This window comes from Sciurus vulgaris (assembly GCF_902686455.1).
Source record: "Sciurus vulgaris genome assembly, chromosome: 6".
In the NCBI taxonomy this organism is placed as follows: Eukaryota; Metazoa; Chordata; class Mammalia; order Rodentia; family Sciuridae; genus Sciurus; species Sciurus vulgaris.
In genome coordinates, this window is record NC_136466.1 from 164,505,915 (window position 1) to 164,521,809 (window position 15,895).

The window sequence follows — 15,895 nt, forward strand, 5'->3', positions numbered from 1 at the left end:
AGAGGTTGGAAACTTCCTCTGGAAGATGTTGGCAAGGACTCGTCGTAAGTTGGGCTCTGCTAAGGCCTTCCCTGGAAGACGCTGGCAAGGACTCGTCATAAGTTGAGTAAAGCCGGAGCCCCTTCTTCAAAATATTGACTTTTTCCCTTTCTTGTTTTTCTAATGGAAACTCACCTTGCTACAGTGAGTGATTATGCTCAATAAAGCTTCTCAGTTGAGGGATGGTAGGAACACAAACAATTCACAGGAGTCAAATCATTTCCAACAAAATAAGTTCTATTGATTACACTAAACACTAATTTTCCTATGGGGAACGGTGGACATTCTGAAGCAACATGTCTTGTGATGTTTTTGTTAGCTTTTACAAGATTTCCAATTATCCAGTTACCCGTAAGTGATTTTCTCTAGTCTCTATGATTTAAATACCTGTTACATTTAGTTCCCTCTATAAAGTAATAACCTTTCAATAGAAGTACACTATATTTAGTTCTAATAGAAAAGCCTTAGTTCTTTTAAAGATAGAGATTTTGTTTTAAAGTTAATGGCCTAGCTCTTAATAGTATTGTGTGATTTACTATAGCTTAGGCATGTGATTAGGGTCATAGTAGAAGGTTACTGGAGGTCATGATTTATCACAGTAACAGGAGACTGGGTAAAGGTTAAATTTTAAAGAAAAATGTGCGTTCTGTAGGTTTCGGGTCAAGAAGAGCCCATTACGGAAAAATGTCAAGTAAGATAAATATGCCAGATGGCGCCAGTTGGCTGACTTTACAACCTAACTTCTGTTATCTATTAAAACTTCTAAAGAAGTGCTTTCTTTATGTTTGATCACAAGATATTTTGGGTGGTGGGAGCAAGGGTATATAAGCTGTAAAGGAGTTCAATAAAGTTGTCAGCATTCCAACACTGACCCGAGTCCGTGTGGTTTGCTGTCCATCGCCGACGCTGCGCCGCCTAACTCTTTGGGGGCTTTTGCTTTTCAGGCCATCAGGGACCCTTGGACTCTGCTGCTAGGGCTGGTCCCCGGCAGTTTGGCGCCCGAACAGGGACCTTATTGGTAAGTGTCTTACTCTTTTCTTTTGTTCTTTTCTTTTCTTTTCAGGCGGTTGGCAGCTAGGATACTGCCCGGGGAGCCGCGGTCCCCTCAGTAACAGAGACTGAGAAAGAAAGGGCAGGGATTGGAAAGGATGGGTAATACAGAATCTAAAGAGAGAACTTTATTTCTTGATATAGCAAAGCATTTATTAAAGAAAGGAGGTGTTACTGTAAGTTCTGCACAATTACGTCACTTTTTTCAGTTTATACAGGAATGTTCACCATGGTTTCCAGACAGAGGCGCTCTTGATTTAAAAATATGGAAACAGGTCGGTCGTGATATGAAAAGTTATTATAAGTTATATGGAAATGAGAGAGTTCCTAAGGATGCTTTTGCATTATGGGGTTTATTTAGGGATTGTTTTGATACAAAACCACCAGCTGAGCAATTGGAACGAAAATTACTGTTGTCCCCGACCAGTGATCAGGAGCTTACTAATGATCAGGTCATAGCAGTCTCTGCTGAAGATAATCAAGAAACACAGGGTGAGAATCGTGATACTAATGAAACTGATGATGAGGGAATTCAGGAAGGCGATGATCCCGATCAATTGTCACCCTCAGATCAGGAAGACTTGGAGGAGGCTGCTTTTAGATATCATAATGAGGACTATCCTCCTTTTGTGGCCCCTGTTACTCATAAACAAAAATCACCTAAACAAAATTTAGCAGCAAAAGTAGGATTTTTAGGGGCTGTGGCAGAGGCACAAAAGGTCAAAAATCTTAGTCTTTGCTGCCCAGTGATTTGGGCTATCGATGAAGGAGGAGAACCTCAATGGGAGCCTTTGTCATTCAAGATAATTAAAAAGTTAAGAACAGCTGTGAAAGATTTAGGACCAACATCTCCTTATGTCCTCCAGTTAGTAAAAAATATTGGCTCTCAGTGGCTTACGCCTTTTGATTGGCAACAAACTGCTCGTTCTTGCTTAACTCCCGGGCATTATTTACTATGGAAAACCGAATATGAAGAGCAGGCAAAAATGACTTTACAATCTCAATTGGCTAAAGGTCTTAGAGATAGAAATAGAATATTACTGGGGCAAATATTAGGAACTGATGATTGGGCTTCCCCAGCTGAACAAATCAAATTACCAAGAAAAGTGTTGGAGGAAGTCTCAAAATTGGCTGTAGCTGCCTGGAGACGCCTTCCGTCCCCTGATACTAAAACATCCTTTTTAAGTAATATTAAGCAAGGAGGTATGGAACCTTATGAAGATTTCTTAGCCAAATTGGAGGAAAATATTTCAAAAATAATTACTAATCCTGAGGCTGCCGAAATATTGTTAAAACAATTAGCATTTGAAAATGCTAATCCTACTTGCCAGGCTCTCTTAAGACCTATTAGAAGGACAGGGACATTATCTGATTATATAAAAACCTGCATGGACACGAGTCCAGCTCATATTCAAGGGATGATTATGGCAGCTGCTTTTCAAGGAAAAACTTACGCCCAATATTTAAAAAATATCAATCAGGGAAAACCCCAAAACACTCAAGGAAATCAGCCAAGGTCTTCTCGCACTCCAGGAAACTGTTTTTCTTGTGGCCAATTAGGTCATTTTAGTAGGGAGTGTCCCTCTCGGCCTCCTAATATTAATTTTCAACCACAAAATAAGCCTGCACTTAATGCTGGAACTCCAAAAACTATTTGTCCCAGATGTCAAAAGGGATTTCATTGGGCCCGAGAGTGTCGCTCCAAATTCCATAAGGATGGATCAATACTTACTGCTCCAGGGTCTAATCAAGAAACTGTCCCTGTGACGCCAATTGATAATTTTCAGCCAAAAAACGGGTTATGGGGCCTTCCCCAGGCCCCGAAAAAACAATTGGGGAGCTACCAACCCGTTTGTAAAACAACAGTCAATGACCTGGCCAGAGGGACCCCAGGGAGTGCAGGGTTAGATTTACCTTCCTCTGAACATTTAATTTTAACATCAGAATCAGAAGTGTCCTTAATACCTACAGGAGTTTATGGTCCTCTTCCAGAAGGACATATGGGCCTCATTATCGGGCGCAGTTCCATGGCAAAACTAGGCTTACAAGTTATTCCTGGTGTTATCGACTCTGACTATCAAGGAGAGATTAAGATCATGGTTTCGCCTCCTACTAAAACAATTCAGATTTTCCCTCAACAGAGAATAGCACAATTACTGTTATTGCCATACTTAAAGTTGCCTAATCCAGTTTTACAAGGAAAAAGAACTGACGGTTTTGGCTCTACTAACACGGTAGCTTGGATTCAAAAAATATCAGAGCAAAGACCTATGAAGGTTATTAAGGTTAATGGTAAGGAGTTCAAGGGGTTGTTAGATACTGGAGCTGACGTTACTTGCATTGCGGCTCATGACTGGCCTCCTTCGTGGCCGACTACTAAATCACCATCTACGCTAGTGGGCTTGGGACTTGCATCTAACGTAGCTAAAAGTGCAGAGATACTTCATTGGGAATCGGAAGATAAAAATAAAGCAGGGACTTTTCAGCCATATGTGGTTCCCTCCCTCCCCTTTACGTTGTGGGGTAGAGATTTAATGGAACAGTTAAATATTACACTGACTGATGAATCAGACTCGCCTTTTTCCTAGGGGCCTCTGGTACCAGACAGGCTGACCCGATAATCTGGAAAAACAACATTCCAGTGTGGGTGGAACAGTGGCCCCTGTCTAAAGAAAAATTAGCTGCAGCTACTCAGTTAGTTAAAGAACAACTTGCTCTGGGACATATAGAGCCTTCCACTAATCCTTGGAATACTCCTATTTTTGTTATAAAAAAGAAATCAGGAAAATGGAGACTTTTGCAGGATCTCAGAGCTGTTAATAATACTATGGAAACTATGGGGGCATTACAGCCTGGTCTCCCATCTCCAGTAGCTGTTCCTAAAGGATATCATATCATTGTTATTGATTTACAAGATTGCTTTTTTACCATTCCTCTGGCTCAACAAGACAGATGGAGATTTGCTTTTAGTCTGCCTTCTCCTAATTTACAAAGACCTTATCAAAGATATCAGTGGAAAGTATTGCCTCAAGGAATGAAAAATAGTCCAACTTTATGTCAGAAGTTTGTAGATCAAGCCCTGATAACTTGTCGAGAAGCCTACCCAGATTGTTATATGATTCATTATATGGATGATATTTTACTTGCTCATCCCCTTATGGATATTTTAAAACAGATTTTAAAGACTGTCATTACAACCTTACAAACTTGGGGTCTTGTAGTCGCCCCTGAAAAAATTCAACATGAACCTCCATTTAATTATTTGGGAAGAACAATTAAAACTGATAAAATTATGTCTCAAAAATTACAAATTAGGCAAGATAAATTGCAAACTTTAAATGATTTTCAAAAACTTCTAGGAGATATTAATTGGATTAGACCTTATTTAAAATTATCTACAGGGGATTTAAAGCCATTGTTTGAAATACTAAAAGGAGATTCTAACCCAACTTCCCCTAGGACTTTAACTGATCAAGCAAAAGAAGCTTTACGTGTTGTTGAACAGGCCATTTCTCATCATTATTTACAACAAATTAATTATGCCTTACCATGGTATTTTATTATTTTAAAAACTAAGCATACTCCAACTGGATGTTTGTGGCAAAATGATCCTATTGAATGGATTCATTTACCTGTTACTGGAAAAAAGATTCTCCTAGCTTATCCTACCATGGTTGCTTTATTAGTACTTAAAGCTAGACAAAGAAGTAAAGAATTATTTGCTCAGGAAATGCATGAAATTATTATTCCTTATACAAGGGAACAATTTGAACATTTAATGCAAATTGATGACAATTGGACTGTAGCTTTCTGTAATTTTTTGGGAAAAATTTCTTTTCATTTACCGAATGATCCTATTTTACATTTTCTACAGGAAACTAACATTATTTTTCCAAAATGGACCTCTTCTTTCCCTTTATCTAATGCTATTACAATTTTTACAGATGGATCTTCAAATGGCAAAGCTGTAACTTTAATTGATAATCGACCCATTGTTCAATGGACAACAGAAACTTCAGCACAGAGAGCCGAACTAGAAGCAGTTATTTATGCCTTCAGTAATGTTAGTCAATCATTTAATCTTTATACTGATTCACTTTACATTGTAAAGTTGTTCCCTGTTATTGAAATGGCAACCATTTCGGATTCCTCAACTATAGCTCCTAAACTTTCCTTTTTACAAAGATTAATTCAAGAAAGACATTTACCCTTTTTTATAGGTCATATTCGAGGACATTCTAAATTACCCGGACCTTTGGCTGAAGGAAATGCTCAAGCGGACTTATTGACTAAACCTTTTATTTTAACAGCTAAAGAAGAAGCCATCCTTTCACATAAAAATCATCATCAAAATACTTCTGCTCTACAGAAACAGTTTCATATTTCCAGGGAAGAAGCTAGACAGATTGTTCGTTCTTGTCATGTCTGTCCTCAATATTTTTCTTCTCCACAGTTGGGGGTTAATCCAAGAGGCTTACTCCCTAACGTTTTATGGCAGATGGATGTTACTCATATCACGGAATTTGGGAAATTATCATTTGTACACGTTACGGTTGATACCTTTTCTCATGTTATTGTAGCTTCCGCTCGGACAGGAGAAGCTTGTAAAGATGTCATTCAACATTTATTCCTATGTTTTGCTATGTTAGGCATGCCTAAAAAGATTAAAACTGACAATGCTCCAGCTTATACCTCAAAAGCATTTAAAGATTTTTGTTCACGTTTTAATATTAGCCATTCTACAGGTATTCCATATAATCCTCAAGGACAAGCTATTGTAGAAAGAAGTCATCAACGTCTAAAACAACAGATTAATAAACTTAAAGAGGGGGAATTAAAATATTCTTCCCCTCATCATATCCTACAACATGCTCTTTTTGTTCTTAATCATTTAAATGCTGATAAACAAGGAATAACTCCTATGATGAGACATTGGGAACAACAAAGTCCCAATCCAGCTGTTATGGTTAAATGGAAAGATTTACTTACAGGACAATGGAAAGGACCCGATGTTCTTTTAACATCTGGTCGAGGCTATGCTTGTGTTTTTCCACAGGACGCAGAAACACCGCTGTGGATTCCTGATAGATTGATCAGACACATCAATGCAGATGAAGTCAAACAAAAGACGTCACCCGAGAAGGAGGAGGAATTCTCGAACACCTTACCCAACCAGTTCGATCCCGGATGATGTTTTAACACGAAGATTGGACGAATTGCGTCTTCCCCAGGCTCACTCCACTCGTCATTCTCCCTTTCCATCATGAGGACAATTAAAACGTTTAACTTCTGAGGCTGAGCGTATGGTGACTAGTTCGGGTAAAGTTAAAACACCTGAACTGGTTTTTTTGGCTATGCTTTCCTTGCTCACTGTTCAGGTGTTGCCTGTACATGCTATGAATGACCAAATTGACGCCGAAAAGGCTTATTGGACCTATTTTCCTAATCCACCATTGCTTCATGCAAGCTCGTTGGGGGACCCAACGTAAAAATATTTACTAGTCATCCAGAACTCATGGGAGATGTATCTGATTCTTTTATTCCTCATAAGATGGCAGATACAGTTAATTTTCATGGATTAACGGAGGAGACTCCTTTGTGCTTTTCTCTGGATAATATACATTTGCCATTAGGATGTCTTCCTCTTAGTTATAGAACTTATTTAACTGATTCTCCCAAGTTCGATCCAGTTAAAAGATATATTTGGACTTTAGAAATGATATCAATTGGTTATAATAATTATAATGAAACTTATATAAATGAAAGTCTTCCTGAAATGGTTACAAAATGTGAACCAAAGGCTAAGCATCCAGATGGTTATTGGAATACTATAGACATCCATGTTGATTTTCCCAAATGGATTACTTGTGGGTTTTCACAATCAGCTGTAATATTTAACCCAAGGGATTCTCATACTTTAATCAAAGATTTTTCTGTATCTTCTCCCTGGACTGATTATAAACCAAAAATACTTGAGGAAAATCAAAAGCCAGATGGAATGTATACTCTTTCTGGATCAAAAGAGTTAGGTTTTGGAGAGCCCCTACATAGGTGGTTTACTCCCGGCTGGGTAACTCCGGCCTTTCAATCTGTTCTTAAACATGACAAACGTTCATATTTTCCAGATTTATATAGATTGCTTGCAGCTATTGATGTAGTGAAATTAAATAGGCCAGAGACTACTAAGGTTGAGTCTTATAATATTAGAGCTTGCATTAATGCTCCTCATGCTATCTTATTAGGTTCTGTTTCTAATGTTAACATTACAAAAAACAATGATGCCTATGACATACGATGTAAGAATTGTGTGTTAACTAATTGCATTAACTCTACATTTGACAAGGATTTAAAGGTATTCTTTATTGTACATCAACCTCCTTATGTTATTCTACCTGTAACTTTAAAAGAGACTTGGTATGATGATCCAGGGACTGAAATTCTAAAAAACCTAAATGAGTTAATGAGACCAAAACGTTTTGTGGCAGCGCTAATTTTAGGAATTACAGCTTTAATCAGTATCATTACAGCATTAGCAGTTTCAACTACTGCTTTAGTACAGCAAATCCATACTGCTTCTCATGTTAATGATCTCTCGCATAATGTTTCCGTGGCTCTAGCTACCCAGGAGCAAATTGATAAGAAATTGGAGATTCGGATCAATGCTCTTGAAGAAGCAGTTCTTTTTATAGGGAATAAGATTCAGAATATACAAACCAGAATGACCACTAGGTGTCATGCTAACTACAAATGGATTTGTGTTACTCCTTTAGAAGCTGATAACACTACTCATTGGTCTGAGGTTCAAAATCATCTTAAAGATATATGGAATAATACTAATTTAGCTCCGAATATCTTAGATTTGCAACAAAAAATAAAAGATTTGAGTCAAGCACATCTTGCTGTTGCTCCAGATGCCAACCTTCCCATGGATATTTTTACTAATATTAAGAAAACTATTACTGATAGTACCCTTTTTAACACTATTCTACAATTTGCTCTAATTGGATTTTGCATTTTTATGATGATTCTTTGTCTTCCAGTCATCCTTCGACTTTTAACAAGGGCTATTAAGGGCCTTCAAATTCAAAAAGGTCTTTTTGATCTTCAAAACAAAAAAGGGGGAACTGCGGGGGCGCCTGGCATATAGAACTCATGCCAAGGGAGTGTGCCTGGCGGGTAACAGCCCATGCCAGAGGTTGGAAACTTCCTCTGGAAGATGTTGGCAAGGACTCGTCGTAAGTTGGGCTCTGCTAAGGCCTTCCCTGGAAGACGCTGGCAAGGACTCGTCATAAGTTGAGTAAAGCCGGAGCCCCTTCTTCAAAATATTGACTTTTTCCCTTTCTTGTTTTTCTAATGGAAACTCACCTTGCTACAGTGAGTGATTATGCTCAATAAAGCTTCTCAGTTGAGGGATGGTAGGAACACAAACAATTCACAGGAGTCAAATCATTTCCAACAAAATAAGTTCTATTGATTACACTAAACACTAATTTTCCTATGGGGAACGGTGGACATTCTGAAGCAACATGTCTTGTGATGTTTTTGTTAGCTTTTACAAGATTTCCAATTATCCAGTTACCCGTAAGTGATTTTCTCTAGTCTCTATGATTTAAATACCTGTTACATTTAGTTCCCTCTATAAAGTAATAACCTTTCAATAGAAGTACACTATATTTAGTTCTAATAGAAAAGCCTTAGTTCTTTTAAAGATAGAGATTTTGTTTTAAAGTTAATGGCCTAGCTCTTAATAGTATTGTGTGATTTACTATAGCTTAGGCATGTGATTAGGGTCATAGTAGAAGGTTACTGGAGGTCATGGTTTATCACAGTAACAGGAGACTGGGTAAAGGTTAAATTTTAAAGAAAAATGTGCGTTCTGTAGGTTTCGGGTCAAGAAGAGCCCATTGTGGAGAAATGTTAAGTGAGATAGATATGCCAGATGGCGCCAGTTAGCTGACTTTACAACCTAACTTCTGTTATCTATTGAAACTTCTAAAGAAGTGCTTTCTTTATGTTTGATCACAAGATATTTTGGGTGGTGGGAGCAAGGGTATATAAGCTGTAAAGGAGTTCAATAAAGTTGTCAGCATTCCAACACTGACCCGAGTCCGTGTGGTTTGCTGTCCATCGCCGACGCTGCGCCGCCTAACTCTTTGGGGGCTTTTGCTTTTCAGGCCATCAGGGACCCTTGGACTCTGCTGCTAGGGCTGGTCCCCGGCAGCAGAGCTTACCCACTAGCAGCCTCAGCGTGAAAACCTCGGGATGACCTCGGGAGTGAGTGCTGACAAGCTTAACTAGTAAGTGCATTACTCTGGGAGGAGTCTCTGCAGATAAGGAGCACAGCTAACAGATTCCTCCTTGTAAAAATCACTTCATAAGTAAAGTGGCTGTGATCCTGTGATTTAAAACACTGCGGAAACTTTTTGCTCGATGCGATGGCTTTGTAAGCGTTAGTCTACCTCCACAATTGAATTGCCATCACTTTGTGAGCATTTTTGCAATCATTTCTGGTCTCATGATCAAAAGACGGCAGTGGTTCCTAGACAGACACGGTGTCCCCGATGTCACCAAGATAAGTGGAAGCTTGGCTGGGGCAGGGGGCTCGCTGGGAATGCGGTCCGCCTGCCTCCGGCTCGGAGCCCGAGGGCTCTTACCCCGCGGACCACTGCAGCACGTCGGTGGGCTGGGTGCGGATGGCAGCCTTGGTGAACTGCTTCAGGATGTCAGGCAGCTCCGGGGGAATGTGGATCTGCTGCGCGCAGAACATGGTGTCGGGAAGCGGCATCGCTCCGGGCAGACGGCCGCAGCCTGGGAGAACGAAGGAGTGCTGCGGGGAGGGCGAGGGCGGCCGTCAGCGGGCCCGGGCCGGTGCCAGGGCCGCCCGCCCTCCCCGGGGCCGGGGCTGGCGAGGTCTTACCGGCTTCTCCTCTGGCTCTGGGGAAATGAGAGCCAACCGCCTCTCCAGCGACTCCGCACAGCAGGCAGCTCGCGAGCTCTGCCACAGCTACTGTTGCGTCCTGGTATCCGGGCAACCGAGGCGCGCGCTTGCCGCGCACGCGCACATGCCTCGGACCCAGGCCCGGGGCTGGGGGCGGGGGTCCAAGGGCTTGCGCGTCGGCCCAGCCCTTCGGCAGCTAACCGGTGCAGCCGGGCGAGCTGGAGTTTTCACTGAGGAGGAGGCGCCCCTCTTCTCTTCTCGGTACTGGGGATCGAACCATGGTCTGGCGCATGCTAGGAAGAGCACTGCCACTGGACCACATCTCCTTTTGAGACAGGATCTAAGTTGTCCAGGGTGGTCACGAACCTGAGATCCTCTAGCCCCAGCCTCTCAAGTAGCTGGGATTACCGGCGGGGGCCACTGCGCGGGCCAAGGAGGGTCGTCTGAATTTCCCACAGCCCAACGAGAGCGGAATTGAGAGAGGACCTTCCCCTGAGGGTTCTGGCTCCGTGACTCCCAACGGCAGGTGACTAGATCCTCCTCAGAAAGCTGCTGCAGTGAGCGCTGCTCAGTGCTGACTGCACCAGCTGCTGCGGGACCCAGGGCCCTGGAAGCTCCTCCCAGACCAGCTGTGGCTTCCGCAGATGCTCTTCCCATTGCCTGGCCCGTCCCTCTTACTGAACTCTCATTCTTCGATCATTTCAGAAGTGGCTTGTAGTAATTGCAGTGGGCAGTTTCAAGATACTATTTGTTTTCCTAAGCAAGGGAGGGTGACTGCGCCAATCAAATGGGCCTAGAAGGCAATGAGCCCGATCTTCTGATAAATAACTTTTCAGTCCTGCTGGGTGCTGATCAGGAGAGCACTGGAGCTGCAAAGCCTGGCCGACTGCTGCAGTTGTCCTTAACTTTCGCACTATGTGGGAGCCCCACACCCAGCTCCTGCTCACCTCCAGGCTAGTAGCTGGAGAAACACAGTGAGCTATTTCCAGGAAGGTCTTCTTCAAGGGAACTGGGGGATTTGTCCCTTTTTTTTTTTTTTTTTTTTTTTTCTTTTCTTTTAGTTCACATACCCCCCAGACGAATACACACATGTCAAGTAACAGTACTGGCAAAAACTGAAAGCTGTAAAATTGTTGACCACACAGGGACATACTCTCATACCTTCTTGATTTTAAGTACATTTGGGGGCAATTTGGCACTACAAAATTTTTGATGACTTAATCTTACTTCTAAGAATTTGTCCTACAGAATGACTACCCTAAGCATAAAAAGTTAATACAGACAAAAATGTTTACTATAGCATATAATCAAAATGGTTAATTCTTTTGAAAACCTAAATCAAGGTATCTCTACACAATGGAATACTATAATAAAAATAAGGTAGCTAACACTAGGGATGGCAGAGTACAACTCTAGTTCCAGTTTCTTGTGAGATTGGGTGGGAAAATCATGAGTCCAGGAGTTGGAGACAAGAATGGGCAACACCATGAGATCCATCTCAAGAAATAAAACCAAACAAAAAAATTAGGGAGCTACTTACATACTGATATAAAAAGATGTTCATAAAACAAAGTGTGAAAAAATTGACCTGTAGGACAATTTGTGTAGCATGACACCTTCACTTCACTGTGATGAACGATTCTGAAAGTGTTTATGCCTGGAACTCTGGAAACACACTGAACTACTAACAAGTTACCTTTGGAGAATGGGACAGAAGTTTGTTTTATTTTAGCCACATTCAGATTATTTTGATTCCAAATTCATTATTTGCTTACTAAGATATACTTATAAGTACCAGATCTGTGCCACAAACCAAGATTAATAATACGGTAGTGATCAGTTTCATAGATCAAATCTCTGGAGCTTACGTTCAAGTGGGAAAACATGCAAACATAAGAAAAGTCAACTACAGAGTGTGCTAAGTAGTATGAAAAATACAGCAGGGAGCCCACTCACTGGGAACCACAGCTCAGTAAAGATGAGATTGAGGAACCCAAATGAAGAACATTCAGGAACAGCAAATAGTAACTGAAAAGGCCTGGGGCAGAGTGGACACAGGGTGATATTTCAGAGAGCAGAGGAAAAGAGTGCCACATGTCCTGCCTGGTATTGAAGGCCATCATGGACTTTGATTTTGTGATCCACTGGAGGGTTTCAGTGAAAAAAATGGAGAAAAGGAATAAAGTAAGGACAGAGTCAGGGAGCCCAGGAGAAACAGCAATACTGTAGGCAGAAGGATGATGATGGTCCTGTGCATCATGGTGGCAGCAGTGCCAGCAGATTCTGGACTTATTTAGAAGATAAAAGATTTGCTGTTAGCCTGGATAATGGAGCATGAGATGCACATATGTCGAGAATTTGGGGAAGGCAGACCATCGTGTGCACTTGCACACGTGTACCTGAGTGATCAGCATGTCTGGTCTTTACAGCTGTTAGAGTGAGTGATGTGTAAGATCACTAAGTTAGCATACCGGGTGGAGGGAGAACACAGTCCCAGATTGAGTCCTGGGGCTTGTAATGTTTGGAAGACAAGAAAGAGCCAGCAATACGTTTTAAAGAGTCTAGACAGAAAGAAAATTAGGGGAGTGCAGTGTTTGGACAAACTAATAAAAGTGATTTTAATAGAGAGAGGAAATCCACAGTACCAGATGAGACAAGAAAGAGAAGATCTGAGAATTAACCACAGTATTAGCAGTGATCACTGGTGATCTTTACAACAGCAATCCTAGGGGAAGTGGGAATGAACACACGATGGGAGTGGGGTTGGAAGAGAATGGGAGAGGGAAGCTATTAGCATGCGTACAGATAACTGAAAGCATTTGCTGAAAAGGAAACGGTGAAGGAGTGGCAGGGTCAAGGTATTTTTGGTGGAAGAATCACAGCAGTGGAAAGTAATGATGGGAGGGTTCAACGGAAGAGAAGATGCAGAGGGCAGGACTGCGGCCCAGAGCCCTCCCGCAGGCGGAGCACGCCTATCCACCAAGGCAGCAGGCGGGTGGCCTGCCCAGCTGGCCTGGGCACCTCTCTCACTGCAGTCTGCAAAAAGGGCAGGCAAACTCCAGAAGGGATGTGCACAGCCTGCACAGCTGGATGGCCTAGCAGTGTCACTCAGTTCATTGGTGAGCACATGGATCACAAGGGTGGGTCAGGGGTAGATGTGATGGTGTGACTTTGTGAAAGTTCTCAGACTGCTTCCTCCTCCTCAGTAAAACAATGTCACAAAGTGAGGAGGAAGGAGGATATGGTGCTTTGAGGAAAGAGGAAGTCTGAAATGGTTACTTAGGGCAGTCAAACAATTAACTTAAAGTACAATTTGTTAAGTTTTGACACAACGTATTACATGTTAAACCAGAACCACAAGCCAGTGTACATATCTATCAACCCCATTTCTTCATGCCCCTGTGAAACCTCTGCAAGTCCTCCCTTCAACTCCAAACCCCAATGTTCTACAAATTTCTGTAGTTGACACATTTTCTAGTTTATATAGATTATATAATACAGATATAATACAGTACTTTTATGGTCTTTCACTCAAGTGTAATTGAGAAGCATCCATGTTGCATGTATCAAGTTACTTCTTTTCAAGCTAAGCACTATTTCACCATGTAAATGACCACAACTTCTGTATCCATTTACTTGATAAATGTGAGTAGCTTCCAGCTTTGGGCTTTTATAAAGCTAGGATGAAGGTGCAAGTATTCATAGGGAAATAGTTTTTCTTTTGGCAAATAATTAGGAATGTTAACTGTGTATGAAACTGCTAAACTGTAATTGCACCATTTAATATTACCTTCAGCAAATTGCGAGTTCTAGTTCCTCTGTAACTGCACTGAGACATGCTATGGTATTATTTCTGGCATTCTAAGTACGTGGTACATCGGTTGCAGTTTTCCTTTGCATTTTCCTAGAGACCACTTACATTTTCCTAGAGACTAATTATGTTAAATATTAATTCCATATGCTTGCCACCCCCTCCCTGCCCCTGTGGAGTGAATCCAGGCAGGGCCTTGCAAACTAGGCAAGTGCTCTACCACTAAGCTACATCCCCAGCCCAGCAGATATCCTTTTGTGAGGTGTCTTGGTTTAATTTGCCCAAATGGACACATGGTGTAATTATTGTTTTGAGGCTGCTGTATTCTAGAAGCATGTCCTTTATCAGAAATGCAAATATTTTCTGTCATTCTATGGTCTTTTTATTCACTTAGTAGTACCTTTCTAAGAGGCTTTCAATTTTGATTAAGTATGATTTATCAAATTTTTTCTTGTTGAATATAAAAAATCTTTGCCTCACACAAGTTAAAAATTTTCATTTTCTTCTAGAAGTTAGTTTTGGGGTTTTTATTTAGGATTATAACTCATTTTAATTCTTGCTAAGTATGGATCAATTTGTTTTTAATTTTGCATCTGATGTCCAATTATCCCACATCATTAGGCAGTGAAACCTCTGTCAGAACTCTACTGTCAATATGCATGTGGGTCTATGTCTGGATTCTATATGCTCCATCAGGCCCACAGATGTCAACAGAAAGGCCTGCTCCATCGGACCAAAGAACAGGGAAGTGATGAATGGGGTTCCTGGGAAGAAGCTTCTCTTCCTTAGGTCTGACCTAAAGTTACTAAACAAATGTGGAGAAGCAGAAAAACTCAGACACTGTCAAGGAAAAAAATTCTAGATGATAATTAAACAACGCAAAGTGATACAAAAAGGAACCTCCACTGAGGCTTCTTTAGGGAAGGTTTTAGGGAGAGTGTGGCACGCATGAAGTAGGCTGCAGGAGGCTGACAGGAGCTGGATGTGGCAAAGGAGGGGTACCTATGTGTAGGAAACCCAGGAAGCAGGGAGGCCACTGCAGGCTCCCGGGCTCAGTCCTTTCTTCTCCATGTTCCTCAAGGCATCTTACACCTACCTGTTCTGTTCTTTTCTACACCTTCAGTTCCTTGAAAGCAGACCTCATGCCTCATTTAAGTATAGTACTAAGCAAAGCGCTAGAAACAAAACAAACACAGGAAACAACCAGTGCGCAGGGGAAGCACCTCCTCATCACTGTGCTTGCAATGAATGGCCATAAAAGCTGGAGTGAAAGGGGGAATCATGGCCAGCTTCTGAGCTTCGCCATATAAGTGCCTCTGACGGAAACTCAACTTCACAGATTAAACATGTCTATGGTCCTACATTTTAAAAAATGAATGAAAACGCACTTGACTGGGTGAGGGAGGGTGCTGATAATAGAAAAACATGTTGCTGGTTTTTAAAAATCTTCTGAAACCTAGAAATAGGAAAAATTAGAAATAGTCTCTGAAGCAAAACCTTCTCTTCTATCTGGGCACTCAGGCTTAAAAAAGTCTCATGTAGTTCTTTCCTGTTTCTCTGGAACATATGGTCAACTATGTAAAATGCTTTTTGATTATTTTTCCATGTCAAAGTCTCCATCTAAAAAAGACAAGCTTGGACTTTGGTCTTGTGGAGGGGTAGGCAATGGACAGTATCTTGCCTGTGACCCAAGATGGGGCTTACCATTTCCAATGAAGATGGCTACCTTTCAAGTATAGGGAAGAGGAGGCTAAGTTTTTCACAAGTAGTTGCTTTTAAACTTGGGTTTACAACAGAAGGGGAAGGTCACATCACACATCACATGTAACTTATTTTTCTTACACAATTATTAAAAATACGTGAATTATCTATATATGATGACTAATTACACACATTTCTGTATTTTATATGTTTGTTTGAGACAGGGTCCCATCACATTGTCCAAGCTGGTCATGAACTCCTGGACACAAAGTAATCCTCCTGCCTCAGCCTCCCCAGTAGCTGGAACTAGAGGCATAGACCACAGCATCAGCTTCATATTTCTATAATTTTAAAAC

General features: G+C 41.3%; 1 protein-coding gene across 2 annotated transcripts in view; it reads right to left on the reverse strand.

Annotated features, from left to right (window-relative positions):
• Window positions 1-12,555, reverse strand: part of ROPN1L (rhophilin associated tail protein 1 like) — a 38,111-nt gene extending 25,556 nt beyond the window's left edge. The window contains exons 1-2 of one of the 2 annotated variants that reach the window (XM_079145312.1): window positions 10,007-12,555; window positions 9,744-9,916 (exon numbers count right to left, since the gene is read on the reverse strand). In XM_079145312.1, the coding sequence (XP_079001438.1) occupies window positions 9,744-9,874 (131 nt within the window). In that variant the 5' untranslated portion in view covers window positions 9,875-9,916; window positions 10,007-12,555. The remainder of the gene's footprint in view (window positions 1-9,743; window positions 9,917-10,006) is intronic. The other variant, XM_079145311.1, reaches the window with a different exon arrangement.
• Between the last annotated feature and the right edge of the window lie 3,340 nt (window positions 12,556-15,895).